General features: G+C 37.0%; 1 protein-coding gene across 1 annotated transcript in view; it reads left to right on the top strand.

The window, feature by feature from the left end:
- The first annotated feature begins 5,998 nt into the window (after window positions 1–5,998).
- Window positions 5,999–15,302, top strand: part of LOC139144197 (fibrillin-1-like) — a 136,296-nt gene continuing 126,992 nt past the window's right edge. Inside the window, exons 1-2 of the mRNA XM_070714847.1 lie at window positions 5,999–6,242; window positions 9,764–9,891. Of these exons, the coding sequence (XP_070570948.1) occupies window positions 9,818–9,891 (74 nt within the window). The 5' untranslated portion in view covers window positions 5,999–6,242; window positions 9,764–9,817. The remainder of the gene's footprint in view (window positions 6,243–9,763; window positions 9,892–15,302) is intronic.

Here is a 15,302-nt window from a genome sequence, read left to right as displayed (position 1 = left end):
TTTTGAAATTTTCTCCTCTCCTGGATTTTGTGTAATTACGGGATTTATGTTTATTTTATTTTTATTTTATTTGATACACAGATCAACGGGAAAACCCACTAACAGATCTGCGAAACAAAAAAGTCACACAATCACAAGACAATGTACAAGACAACCATAAAAGTAGCACGATACATTAAATTGAAAAAAAACATACACGAATCAAAAAGGAGAACTGTTAAAATGACTGGATAAAATAGTTTTAAAACGTACACAGCGTAGAAAAAAATCTATATTACATTTAAAAGAGATATCATTAAAAACAGACATGCACTGGGCATTGTCGAGAATTTTCTGCAATTAACAGAACACAAGTCTGGTTTAAAAAGGGGTTTCCTGCGTAAATTTCTACTGGGGGCATAAAAGCAGATTTGATTTAGATATCTGGAGCATCATAATGTGAATGAATTATTTTGTACAAAAAGCACATGTCAAGGGTTAGTTTCTATTGTGTAACTTAGGAATGTTCAGAATTCTGCAATAAAATGGGTAGCTGGATTTACTGCAGTGAACATTGAGTTTGCGACAAATGTATTTCACAAATTTAATTTGTACTCTCTCGATTTTTTCTGACCGGCCCTGCTGGTGGGGTGACCACACAACAGAGCCATACTCTAGAATAGATCTTACATAAACAAAATACAGAGAAATAATTGCTGAAATGTAATTGAATGGCTGGCAGAGACGCTTAATAAAACCAAGAGATTTGAAGGCTCTAGAAACAATGTTATTGATGTGAAAAGTATAATTAAGTTTGGAAGTAAGGTAAATGCCCAAATCCTTGACAACAGAGACCCGTTGAAGAGGGGTACCATTGATGGAGTAATCAAGAGAGGAAATGATTCTTTTCTTAGTGTAAAACTGATAATTTACATTTACTGATATTAGGTTACAGTTTCCAGTTGTTACACCATTGTGCAATTTGTCAAGATCTTGCTGTAACATGACACAGATGTGTCATGTTACAGCAAGTTCTTGTTCTGTCCAATGTTCTGTTCAATGTTCTGTGGTTAAATTTTCTTCAACATTTCTCCAAATAAGGTTTGTTTTGTTTAAAAATCTCAGGTGTTTTGAAATTTTGCGGAACATGCATGGTACCAGCTATCCTTTGAATGACATCGCTGGACAATAGGCCCATAGCGTTATTGACGAAACGGAAACTCCTTCTAGGTACGAACTTCGGCTCTAACTGTTTTACGTAGTCTATATATACTCTACAGATATTACGCATCGTATTCTGTCGACACATTATTTTGTGATGCATAGAATTGGTGACTCATAGTTATTTAGTTATTCTACATTGACGGTATTTTAATGATAATCAGAGAATGTAAAGCGATATCAACCGAGAAATAAAAAAGATACCAAGGTTGTGATAATACGTTGTCGGTTATTATAAATGATCAATTGACATTTATACATTTTAACTTGGGCGTCTTTCAAAGTTTTTTTGTCGTTTTCAACGAAAGTTGAAAGATCTACTGAACGGCATTTCGTATATATTCTTACAAATAATATATGGCACAAAAATAACGATTTAGGCATCTGGAGAACGTTATTCTGACGCAAAGAAATCACAATTAATACGTTTAAGTCTGCTGCTTGTAATGTACATAGGGGGGGTTGCACAAAATGTCCGTCCCAAGGGGCAGGGGCGGGGATGGGGTAGGGGGGTCTTCTTCCCATGGTTTATTTTATTTTAATACGTTTGGTTGTGATATGTATTGCCATAAAGAATACTGCCAACCTTTGCTGTCATTGGTCTTATGTTAGCACTGGTTCGTAACACTAAAAGTTTCTTTTTTCCTTCGCCTTGACACGTATTTGTCCTTTGACAAGCTTAAGTAGACTTGGTAAAGTGTGTGATTTATGAATGTTTGAGTGGAGTGAACGAGATAATTTGTGTTGTTTTCATGTGAAATACTTGAGTGGGGTGAATGCAATGAGTGAGGTGAACGCTATACAGGGTGTTTCTACCGGACTGACTTGACTTTAATTTCTTGCACGATCTGCATTGCCCTAGATTATTGATGAGATGACGTTTGTATTTACTGATCTATTGTTCCTAAGATGACATCATCGTATTTTGCATATTGGGAGGAGTTACGTCTCGATCGCCAAAGATATGTGCATAAAACTCACATGACGTTCTTGATAAAACGTCGAGTGCGATCAGTCCCACCACAGTCAGCATGGCCTCTGTTCGTCAGCGAAAACGTAATCGAACCAGCCTTCCACTACGCAAGTCATATCAACTATTCTGGTCGCTGATGTAGCCTACAGCTTCCAGCCTGTCCGATCCGCCTTCTTTCGATCAACTTCTTGGCTTCTAATTTCCCTGACTATAAGTTCCGACAACTTTGCTCTTGTAATCTGGCATGATTTGCGATGATCAACCGATCAGTTTTAAAACGCAGTCGATGTGCGAACTTTAGGCCACATTTAGAGCTAAGCGTGTAACGTACTCGATATAGAAGCTGATGCCAGAATAACTGGGGGATGGTTGTAAATCATTTTGTATTTGCTTTACGTCACTGTGTACACAGTCCGTGTAGCCACGGTACTGTGCAAAAAGTCCAAGTAAAGTCGGTGAATCCGACAGAAACTAACTCACTACTGCGCAGACTCACAGGTAACGCGTTCAATTAATCGCAAGGAAAACCTGGCCCAGGCTGCCAAAGTCCAAATAGGTTTGTATGAAATAGGAGAGACACAAGAGAATCTATTACAAAAGATTTTTAGAAATTCACCGACTTGAACGAAGCTTACGCGAAATTTTGTCACTGTATTGAGTCTATTATCTGAAGAGTTTGATTGCCTAATGTGCCAAATCAAGCAAGGGTAAATTACTAATCTGTGGACGCTGTCACTAGATTATCATCGGATTAACTTTGAAAAAGTCAACAACGAACGCACCAGTAAGGTATAGTAGAAGATACCTTGCTGGCGCGTTGTTGTTGACTTTTCAAAGTTTTTAATGTAGTGTTTACAAACAAAATTTGTGTACAATGAGTGCAAAACTGGCGCACTTCTAGTTCAAATCATACTTGGATCATTTTGCCAGGGGACCTGTATTGAGCATGCTTTCAACGTATACGGTCGTTCAATTCGATGGTTACCACTAACTCACGGTCGAAATTTTGTCAGGAAACACTGAAGCTGGCCTCATCTTTAATGTCGTCGTTAGTGCGTTGTAAAGGTCTGCATTACCTCCACAAAGGTTCTAATGTTTACGTTTCTCGGATTACTGTTCATGAGTAATTCTGTAAACTTTGTCCTTGAAAATTGAAATTGTATAAAACTCATGCCCCCCACCAAATACCAAATATTTGATGTGCATGCTCTTCGGACATGATTATGTGTAACTGGGTCATTAATGCATAATGTGAGTTCATAGAGAAGCGATCACATACAGCTGAACTCAACAGAAAAAAATGTGCACAACACTAATTCAAATTCAAAACTATAGGACTTTTTTGATATATGCTTTTATACATCATGCATAAATGCAAAGTTTAATGTCACTGCTTTAACTTTCTTTTTTGGTCTTCATGCACCGAGGTACAAAGGCATACTCCCTTGTTTCATGTACCATTCGGTAGAGTCAATTGTTTTCGTGATTCCCGTTTTAACAGTATTCCGATACACTTTAATGTGCTTTTAAACGACTACAATGAATATATCTTTTTTCGTAAGTTTAGATGGGTTTAAAAATATTTCAAAACATTGCTTTCTCAGCATTTGTTAAAAGTTTGTATAACTTATCTCTGTGCTCTAACCATGTATCTGTATTTTTCTAACAGTCTCCCGTTCAATGCCTCGGCTGTGGAAGTCATTATGACTGAAATAAAAAATAAAGCCGTTCTGACTTTTTGTCTGTCTTTTCCTAAATCCTTAACTATACAAATGAATATGCAATATGCAAGCCACAACTACCAAAAACTATTCAGATCTTGCATCCTCGAACAGAACCTATGTCCTAGATTTGATTCTGATCCGATGAGCAGTTCTTGAGATATTACGCAAATAGACAGACAGACAGGCTTCACAAGGACATTTGCTCACGTGTGTGAACACGTGAAAAAACACTGTGTCTTGAAGTGGACATAGATGTAACGAACTTTTTACCCTCTGAGTATTCTTTTTGTCTCGTTCAGTTTTGCTGACTTTGAACTTTGTGTCGTTAAATTGTCAAGGCTGCTGAATTGAAGGTTTTCCTTGTTTTGACGTTCAGACTTCAGCGGAGCCCAGTCTGTTTGACTGTGATGGACCACGTCTATGTAGACACCCAACCTTTCTAGATATTGTAATCATGTAGAAGAATCGTGATTAAACTATCCAATAATGGTGTACCCACTCGCATGTATGTACGCTATTACCAGTCCCTTGTTCGAGCAACCGGGATAGCAACAACCACCACGAACCACTACGACCCACTAATACTTGACCCACGCCACATGACAATATGCACCTTAAAACGATGAAAATGCTGTGCACATGTATTGCTGTAATTTTGAAATCATAATAACTTTTGTTGAATTTACAGCACCGTAACATGCATCCTGTCATAAGACTTGATTGGCATTCAGATCTTCAGGTTACCAAGTGAGCGATCTCTGACGGAGGTCATTACGAACATTAAGGTCTGGGTGTGTAGAACATACTTACACGACGTGCAGATTTGCAATTGAGGTAGTCCGTGCTATTCCTAAACGTCTGTCTTTCACCCAGTTTAAGCGATGTATTCATTTCTTCGCTTCGATAAAAGTTTGTGTGCGATGTGTGATAGTGAGCGTACGAGCGTGGGTATTTCACAAACTCTACAGCGTGTGGATGGGTGGCAGTCAGAAAATTGTGACAACTAAGCTCGGATATTAAACCAATCTTTTTGAGATTGGGGATTTGTCTGTAGCTTCTCCGCTAGGTAACTGGGTGCCATACGTTGTGAGTTCAAACATGATTGACACCACCATATTTGCTCAAACTTTCCTTAAGCGAACTTTCCACCGTTCTCTTTCAAATCAAGATTAAAAATTAGGGATCACCGTGCAAATTTGGTACTAGAGAAGCAAATCGCCCAATTATTACATTACCTTATTTCAAATTCAAAATACCCGCCATTGCCGTATTATTTCTATAGGAAAAATAAATTCCCTACTTTCACAAAACTAAGCTAGTGGAAACTTATATTTCTTTACTCCATAAGCTTCGAAATGGCCCTAACAACGTGTAGGCCAAAATAATATTTAAAAAGTCTTTTAGTCCGAGTGACTTTGCGCACGATTTAAGTTTTAAAGAGCGCCCTAGATTCCACGGTAATGTTAGTTACTTCTATTCGATCCACTGAATATAGATACTTCTTCAATTCTTTAAGTTACACCGATAGGTGGCCGGTATGAAGTTTCGGTCTTATTCATATGTAATGATACAACAAGAGCGTCTGTGATAATGGCTAGTACACATATGATTCAGATTTTTACTTACATGATTCGCCCTCTCAATTTCATAGTCAAAGAGTACGGCTGCTGCCATAGCAACCCTTAATACATATCTATAAATTACTATTTTGCAGTATGACTATCGATATTTCCATCTTTCATTTTTTCATCTCTGTTTATCTGATAAATAAAAGTATATTACCATTACAGCTTTTGCTGTCATATAAGTAGCGATATTTTAACGTTCAGTGGAGATTTTCAAGGTAACTTAAATGACAACGTGCCAACCGACTCCAATTGAAGTGAAAAGTTGCAATGCTACGACTGTGTTATGGTCGCACTTTATACGATGAAGACATTGCCAAAATTAGAAGGGGAAGTACCGGCCGCTATTGTATAGCGGCTATTGTACAGCCATACACATCACCGTGTCACTGCAGTGTTACTCAAAGTAATAAGAACAATATGGACGCCCCCAGTTTTGTCACAATATATGTTCAGGTGCCTTTGTATTATTAGTCACATAATCCACCACGTCCCGTGATTGGACACCTGAGCTCACCAGAGTTCTTTCGTTGGAACTCCTACAGGTGGAAAAACGGAGAGTCGTAGTTGAACCCAAGTGAAGAAGGCTTTCAAGTACGAACGTTCTCGCCAAGCTGTAAAGTTCCTTCCAGCTCCGCTGTTTGGTCATCGACTCTTTTATCAAGTTCAGTTCAGTCACTGTGGAGAAGCCAGTAGTCAATGATTCTTCCAGCGTGAAAGGTAAGGACGGAAGAAACGCGTTTTGCACAACTTTGTCAGTCATTTGCAAATCACGTATAGTTATCATGATCATTTTCGTCAAATTTAAACTTCAGGGTGAGAAAAAAAAATAAAAAAGCAATTAATCATATAATTAGAACATGTCCTCATCTAGTGGAGTTCGACAAGTTTTATACATTACGGGAAAATATGGAAATTTAAAACACTGATATATATATATATATATATATATATATATATATATATATATATATATATAATATATATATATATATATATATATATATATATATATATATATTTAGATATTATTCCCTAATATTTTTCTTTGTTCAGCTCGGAAAATACGAGTGACGTAATGACCGTGTCACCACGAGTCGAAGACGAGTGGTGACACGGTCATTACGTCACGAGTATTTTCCGAGCTGAACGAAGAAAAATATTAGGGAATAATATACTTATCACATGCACAAGCCAAGAATTCGTTATTTTTTGCAAAGTAAAATAAGTTTTCCCATGACGATTCCGCGTTTAAACTTTTGAACTACTTTAGGAATAATATCAGTACGCCGTGCACAAGTTGTCAATCATTTCCAGTCGTCCGTCGTGTGCTTTGCGCTCACGTTCGTTCGTGTGTGGAGCAAATGACAGCTCTCGGTCTACATTAGGCTACCTTCCGCAAAGTTATACTCTATTTCAAAGATAGCATAGTCCTAGAAATTTATCACAGACGAAGATACGCTATTTTTCGGGAACAATATCGACTGAATCTCGACGGCGCGAACACTGTAAACGTCGCGCCTGACCGTGTTTGCAATGCGTACGGAACCCATGGTATACGCGACCAGCTTCGAGTTCGTTGTTTCCGCAAATTATTCACGTAATTCCTTCGGAATATATAGGCGATACACTCTTGTGTTTACATTTTTCGGATTAGTAATGTCGTAGTCTGTGAAAATATCGATTTCATTACATGACATTTGATCGTGGGAGAAACATTAGCCACCATGTTGTTTGTTTACATATTTACGAGCACACCGAAGATCGACAAAAAAAAGGTCCGACGCACCAAAATTGATGACATAGTCGCGGGTTGTCGTGACGTAGAACGACCAGAGAATAAATCCCGTATTTTTTGTTCGGAGACGACAAACTTGGCTTGTGCATGTGATAAATCATAACATTGAGAAAGTGTCATTAAAGGAACTCTGTTTTGAAGAATTCAAGTGGTCGGTGGAAGGTTAAGGGCCGAAGTAAATGCGATCGTTGCCTATTCTCAAGTAGACGTCTAAAGGAAGAATCGAAAGTGAAAGCAATATAGTCAAAAGTATTACGGTACAAGTAACTAAGGAATATGGTGATCAAATTTCATGACTATTTAAGCCAATAATATGTCATGATGTTAAAATTGTTACAATCTCTGACGACATTTGCGAATATATGTTCAACAGTTACTTCAAAAAAGACACATGTTTTTCTCACAAACAAGTATGGTTTGTGCAGAGAGTTAGAATAATCGCTGCACAACAACGTGTAAGATGTAATTTATCTAAAAGTCTAGGATAGTGATTATATAAATTAAAAAGCATAAACAGTCAGAGAAATATTTGAGACGAAATACGAAGGTGACTTTGCGTGCCAAGAATCTCTTTCCTTTAAAGACACTGTGAAATGATTTGTGAACTCACAGATGTGGGTGTAATCCTCAAATCAATCATTTTATAGACATCTAATGCAAGGCAATTTTATTAATTGCTTGTTGGCAAATAATTGTTTGTAATTAAAATGACAGGTGAAAGCAAAAATTGAAGCAAATAGAACATAATACAAAACAACTTTCTAAACCTTTCTTGGAAAAGAAAAGGAGAAGTGTATAGAAATACAAATGTTACCAAAGTGGAAGTCATTTTCTATATAGTGTCACTCAGTACTAGGTCAACCAACGATTAGGACACCAAACCAAGTGTAACTGACAACCTGAGCCTTTTAGAGATCTCTCAAACAAATAATGGGTACTCTGACACCGGACTTTAATGGATAGATTTAAGCAAAATTAGTGAATGAAGACTTTTGAAATGAAAGACAATTTCCGTAATAAATATATCGACACTGGCTTTGTTATGAAAGGCGAACGAGAAGTCTGAGGAGAAGTGAAACCTGCACCTTAGACTTACCTGTGAATAGAATCCTGTTGATTGTGTGATATAATTATGGGGTTGTTTTGAGAAAATGCTTTTTATTTGAATGACTCAAAGGGTGTCTCGTAATATTACTTGTCTGAATGTTTTAGTGTAGTTTTTTTGTGAAAGACCTGTAACAAGCCTGATTAACAGATCTCAGGGGCTAGAACAAACTCAATCCCTGGGATCTATTCCCCTACCTTTAAGGGTTTCACAGTCTGATTCTCTATGTTTGCCTTTGCATATTGACCTTGATCGTCTGTTTTCACATTCCAAATTTCAATAAACAAACCATGCGGAAAATTTCATCTTGAATGTATATAGTTGTGCAGCGGGCTGCACCCAAGGAGAACAGACTCGTATTTACTACTAAATGGACCATACCTACATTAGGCTCGACCAAACTATGAGTAGCATTGCTAAACATTATGAGGTCAAGCTATGTCACAGGGGCTCTGTACATGTTAGAGTACGCAGGCTCGTTTTTATTCCGTAGGTGAGAATGTGACATGTACAGGCAATTCATGACCTACAGCTGCCAAACATGTTTTATTGTTCACTGTTGGCAACCTGCTAAATGCACTCGTAAATTGCCTTTGTGTGGAGCACTCAGGGCTTACTACTCGCCCAATTACAGACTAATTAAATCTGTTTGTATTTTGCCATCCACATAGTATTATACTTCAGCTCAACGTCTCTACTTAGGCATGTGCAATTGCTTTAAATACCAGCTGATGACATCCATATCACTATTCTTGCAGTTCATCAAAGTCCCTGGAGTCACAATCATGACAATCGAAGTTGCAAAGCTACAAATCATCAGCTAGACAGTAGAAAGCCAAAGGGCGTGAAACGAACAGTAGGAAAAATGAAAAGACATCAAATAGAGAGTCCACTAACTTAAATGCAAGGGGCAACGGCGGGGGCGTGTTTTTGTATGTCGGACCACATAAGACAGGTAGCAGTTGGATTACAAACGAAAGTAGAGAATATAACAACAACTCAACTCTGCGCATGCCCTGTACACGCTTTTGAGCGATTTTAGTTGCACTTTGCTACAACTGCAAGTGTAAATACAAGTAAAATTGTTTGAAATACTGTTCATTAATTTCCACCGCGGTGGGAAAATATCTGGGCAGGGAGAAATATGTTATGCTCGGCGTTGCTTTTACACTTAAACTTTCTTGACAGTTTCTTTGAGTTGGAAAAACCGCATTTTGGCAAATACGGTACGTTTACTTTAACTTAACTTCAGTTATTCACTGCACTTAATCATAAAGTTATTGATCACAGTACCCAGAATGTACATATTGTATGATATTATCTTCTTTTTTCCTGAAGTATATTTCCTGTAAGAATTTCTGGAAACACCGATTCGGGCATCTTGTCGTCACCATGATGTCATTATATCTGTGCTTCACAATAGCGGCAGCCACAATCTTGATATTCAAGTTCAATTTTGTACAATCGTGAGTATCGCTTCGTCTGTTGTAACATTTCACCGTCGTTGTAAATGAAGGTCTAGAATGCCAAAATAGATATTCATACAATACCGGTTGTTGTCAATATCAGACCTTACATCAATTCCTAGAAGTTTACACAGTCTGTATGTGTTCTTTTATTTGCCACTTCTCTTTTTGTACATTGCGGTCAATTTTGAATCTCCAGTGTACTAGTTCTGTGAAGAGTTAATTGATAAATTCATGCCAAGAGATTTAATATGAACAGGAGCTAACATCAGATTCTATGATGTAAAAAGTAACTCTGTTTGATGGACAATGCTGCTCACTCATAACATTCTTTTGTTACAGGGACCCGACAACACACTGTGTTCCCGTACAGTACTCCGAACTATACAAAGGGCAATACCTAGAACAACATCTGAGCAATACAAAGTCAAATGCAAAATGTTTGGTTGGTGGCGCTGTACCAGATACAGGTTCGTTGTGACGAATAGAAATGGTCAAATTAAAACAAATTGTTGTGAGACGGGCACTATAGTTGTAATTTTTTGTTATAATCGGTCATTTCTTGATGGAAAGTTGAACTTAATATCAGCCTTCCTCTTCTCTGGCAGACTGGAAAGATATTGCAATGATCTTATCTGCTGTTGTAGTTCCATATTTCGGTGATATATTTATTTAACCTTAATCACACAGAAAACTTTATTTCGTAGATTGGTTTTGAGATGAATATCACGAAACAATTAAAACTTGCAACATTTGTGACATCTCGAACTTGAGAGAGAGTGAGAGACAGAGGGAGTACGAAACTAAAATCGATGCATAAGTGACAACTGTATGACATTTGGTTTCAGTGTGACAATAAATATGACGATACCTATTAAAGAGGCACTCCCACTTGGTAACATTTTTAAAACACATTTTTTAATGCCAACGGTCGATATTTGACGTGGCGACTGCGCGCGGATCGCGAGATATCGATAAAAACATGTCATTTCCCGAGCGTATTTTTCACATCCCGAAGTTTTACGATCGTTTCTGATTTTGAACCGAAATCCCCCGAAGGTTTGTTGTTGTGCTGATTGACGATATTCTAGGGAGTCTACAATAAGTTCGAACGACGCAATTAATTTACTTCCCACTGCAAAGACTTTATATACAGCATTATGCCATTACCTCAGGTAAGTTTTGTAAAACTTCTCCTTAGTTTTTGTCGTTTTCATTATACTAAATCAGTTGTACTATATTTTTAACCAATACCACATAAACATCAGTTTTTATGTGTCAAATATTAGCCGCCTCCGATGACTACATTTTGTCGTCTGCCACACAGTACGCCGCGCGCGTGGTATGCGTCTATGCATACCACTCGGCGGCCGCTATGTATCAACCGCACGTAACTGTGCTAGTCACCTATGCGAATTCTGGTGGAATCAAACTTTGTTTTCCGTTTTTTCTCAGAGTCAGTTAGACTCGGCTTTCCCCTAGGGGCATGACCGATCACCGACGCGAGTGGTACTGTGGCGTACAGCAGCGTTAGCGTAGACTCGTACTTCATAGCTTAGTTGACAATGGCCAATGCCGAACGTTCGATGTTCGGAAGCTGAATTTAGGTGGGCCACCGGAATTCAAAACTTTTACTTTGTTGAAGAAATGTTTTTATCAATATCTCCACGTCAAATATCGACCGTTGACATTAAAAATGTGTTTTTAAAATGTTACCAAGTGGGAGTGCCACTTTAATATAGAGGAACAAAGTATCAATGGACTTCATACATTGCGAAGTCATCCTGTATTTTGTACTATTATATGACAGTTCCAAATTTTAAAAAACTGTGTCAATTGATTGAATACTTGTTTTTGCAGGTCAATATATGCTACTGTGTACAGAACATCATACACCCAACACACCAAATACGATTGTTGTCCTGGATGGACGAACATGGTGTCGAATGTTTGCCGAACACGTATGTGTTGCACAGTTGACAACATTTACATTTACATTTATATTATTTATTTATTTTCTAAAGCGCCTTTTATCAACGATATTCAAAAGTGCTGTACAAGTACAACAAGTTAATATCCAAAGTTATAAAAGTCGTATTAAAACTCAGTAAAATAATGAAGTTAAAAACTCCAGACAATTACAAAAACCACAACAAGTATTAACATGTAAAAACCTGCGGATTGTAGTATTTTTTAAGCCAGATATGAACTGAATATGCTCACATGTTTTACAACAGGTTCGTTAATAGTAGTGCGCTTCACAGAACAATGAGATATATGTTATCACTATATGTAGCAGGTTTTTTTTCAACTTCGCACAGTACTCTCAGAGTTTGATCACTAATTACAAAACTTTATCTAATATGCAAATGAGCTGTTAATTAACTTGACACTGCTCAATGCTTTATGGGACAATTAGAAATCCATCAGATCAACATTTGTAGCACATTTTATTTAATTTAATGCTGTAATTTTAGAGTAATGTCACTAATTACAAAGTTCATTAAATATGCAAATAAACCCTAAATTAACTTGACACTGTTCAATGATTCATAGCACAATTAAATATTTATCAAATCAATATCTGTAGCACGTTTCACAAAATTTTGGTGCCGAAATTTCAGAGTTATATACCTAATTACAAAGTTTATTAAATATGCAAATGAACCCTTAATTAACTTTACACTACTAAATGCTTTACAATACAGTTAGATATCTGTCGTATCAGTATGTGCAGCAGTTTTCATCACATTTGATGCAGTTATTTCGGATTTATATGACTAATTATAAGACTTCATGAAATATGCAAATGAGCTAATTATTAACTTGACACTGCTCAATGCTTCTCAGTACAATTTTATATTTATCAGATCAACATCTGTAGCAAGTTTCATCGAATTTAACGCTTTAATTTTGGAGTAATATCACTAATTACAAAGTTCATTAAATATGCAAATGAACCCTTAATTAACTTCACATAACTAAATGCTCTACACCACAATTAGATATCTGTCGGATCAGTATCTGCAGCAGATTTCATCACATTTGGTGAAGTTATTTTGGAGTTATATCACTAATTACAAACCTTTATAAATATGCAAATGACCTATTTGTTAACTTGACACTGCAAAATGCTTCTCAGTACAATTTTATATTTATCAGATCAATATTTGTTGCAAGTATCATCAAGTTTGGTGCAGGAATTTCACAGTTATCTCACTAATAACAAAAGTTCATTAAATATGCAAATGAGAAGATAATTGACATGACACTCACAGTATCATCATAATGTTCTTAGATTGTCATCTGTGAAAGGTTTCATGAAAGTTTGTGCAGTATTTCTTGATATATGTCTACACTGTCATTATCGTCTCCATAGGGATACCATTGTACGGAAAAAAACTATATTGCATTACTTCATTAATATGCAAGCCACACTAACCAAAATCTAATCAGTTCTTGCAAGTAGCATATGATACCTGTGTTACAAATCTGACTTGAATCCATCCAGGCGTTTTAGAGTTATCGTGTAAACAGACAGACAGACAGACAGACACACACACACACACACACACACTAACACACACACACACGGACAGACAGACATCGCTATGACATAAGCCCAAGTGTTTACACACGTGAGCTAAAATACAGCTTAAACTGCTCTAAGTTGTTCAAACATTTTCGTTGTTTGAGAATAGAATTCCAAAGCTTGGGTCCTCAAATAGTAAATGCCCTATTATTCATCTTATTGAAAGAACGAGGCACAGATTAATTCTGACAGATATTTTTCTTAATTATACACAGAATTACGTTTGATATCAGTCATATCTGTGATGTACTGAGGTGATTTGCCTTGCAATGCCTTGTAAATTAATAAAATGATTTTAAATATTATTCTAAAATACATGATCAGGTGCATCATTGTATACTTAGTACAGTGTGATTTCCTACTATTTAAGTTTGCGTCAAAAGCATCTTTCGTGCAGACTACGTCCTGTCAGCGCAAACATCCTCACGATCTAGGTGTTATTGAAATCTTACTTAATTTCCAACTTGAAAAGTTTGTTCACTTACGCTACCGTAAATTTATACTTTAAATCTCAACTTCAAACTTTGCAGCTATATGTCAGATACAATGTGTAAATGGTGGTACTTGTGTAGCACCGGATACTTGTGAGTGTCCTCCTGGTTACAGCGATACTACATGTTCTACAGGTGAGTTATATGATTGACATTCTAAAAAAACTACCCATCCATTGACCACATCCAAGTTGTTGCATACCATAACTCAAGATATTCCTATGCTGACCTCGTTACGCCTATCTAGATTTGTTTACACATTTTACAAACGTTTGAAAATATTGTGGATGAGATTTTCCTTCCCTATGGTGGAATAAAATCCATGTACGTTTGCAGTCTAGCCCATGCTTAAAATCATAAGGTATAATTCTAAACTACTAAATCAAATCGACTAAAGGAAAGAGGGAATGGGAGGGAGAAGAGGAAGTGGTATATTTCGAGAAAAAAGTAGCCGATACGGAATAGCCTATTGTATTTCCTTCTCTTTACTACACTCAGGATAAGGTTTGTGTAAATGATATCGACCCCTCTATCGACCACACAAAAGCTGCATGTACTATGAACTAAAGATATCTCTAAGCTGACCTTGTTGACCAGTTAGAGTTTACTGAAATGTTCATGGCAATTTCGAAAACGCAATCTCCTTCTTAGTACACACCTTTGCAGGCGCTGAGCTTGTTCTGTTCATTCATCGGTAGTAAGATCAAACGCCTTGCCCTTGTAGGATTTCAGCCGAGACCGAAGCACTTAATCTCTACAGAGTAAGGTCTTCAAACCTTATGCAATTTGAACTATGAATATTTTTTCTTTACCCAATTAGATGTGAATGAATGTAACCATGATAATGGAGGATGTGACCAGACATGTGCCAATACGGACGGAAGTTATTATTGCACATGTGGTGCAGGCTTTACCTTGACCCTCGATGGACACCATTGCCATGGTAAGATTAATTGTATGCATCCTCCGTACTTTTTGTTAGTCTATTTTTATTCATTTATTAAGATTTATCCAACGTAAACTGAAATAAGGGTCTACATAGGATTGGGTGACCAAAGGAGGTGCAAATCACCGATACAAGGTCAGTCCCCCATATCACACTTCACAACGAACAAATGCAAAACCGGACGTAAAATACACTAAAATTAAAGTAAAAACAATAAAAAACATTTTAAAAAACCCTGATTTTCGTTGGCCAACATTTACTGCAGAAGTGTTTTGAGGATCAATGAACTAAGAAATTTGTTCCAATACCATTGTTCTCGTTTGTTTAAAACCATTTACTTCAGATGGTATCAATGAATGTCTTTTGGCGAACGGTGGATGTC

This window comes from Ptychodera flava, chromosome 11 (assembly GCF_041260155.1).
Source record: "Ptychodera flava strain L36383 chromosome 11, AS_Pfla_20210202, whole genome shotgun sequence".
Lineage (NCBI taxonomy): Eukaryota > Metazoa > Hemichordata > Enteropneusta > Ptychoderidae > Ptychodera > Ptychodera flava.
This window is presented reverse-complemented; position numbering and strand designations above follow the sequence as displayed.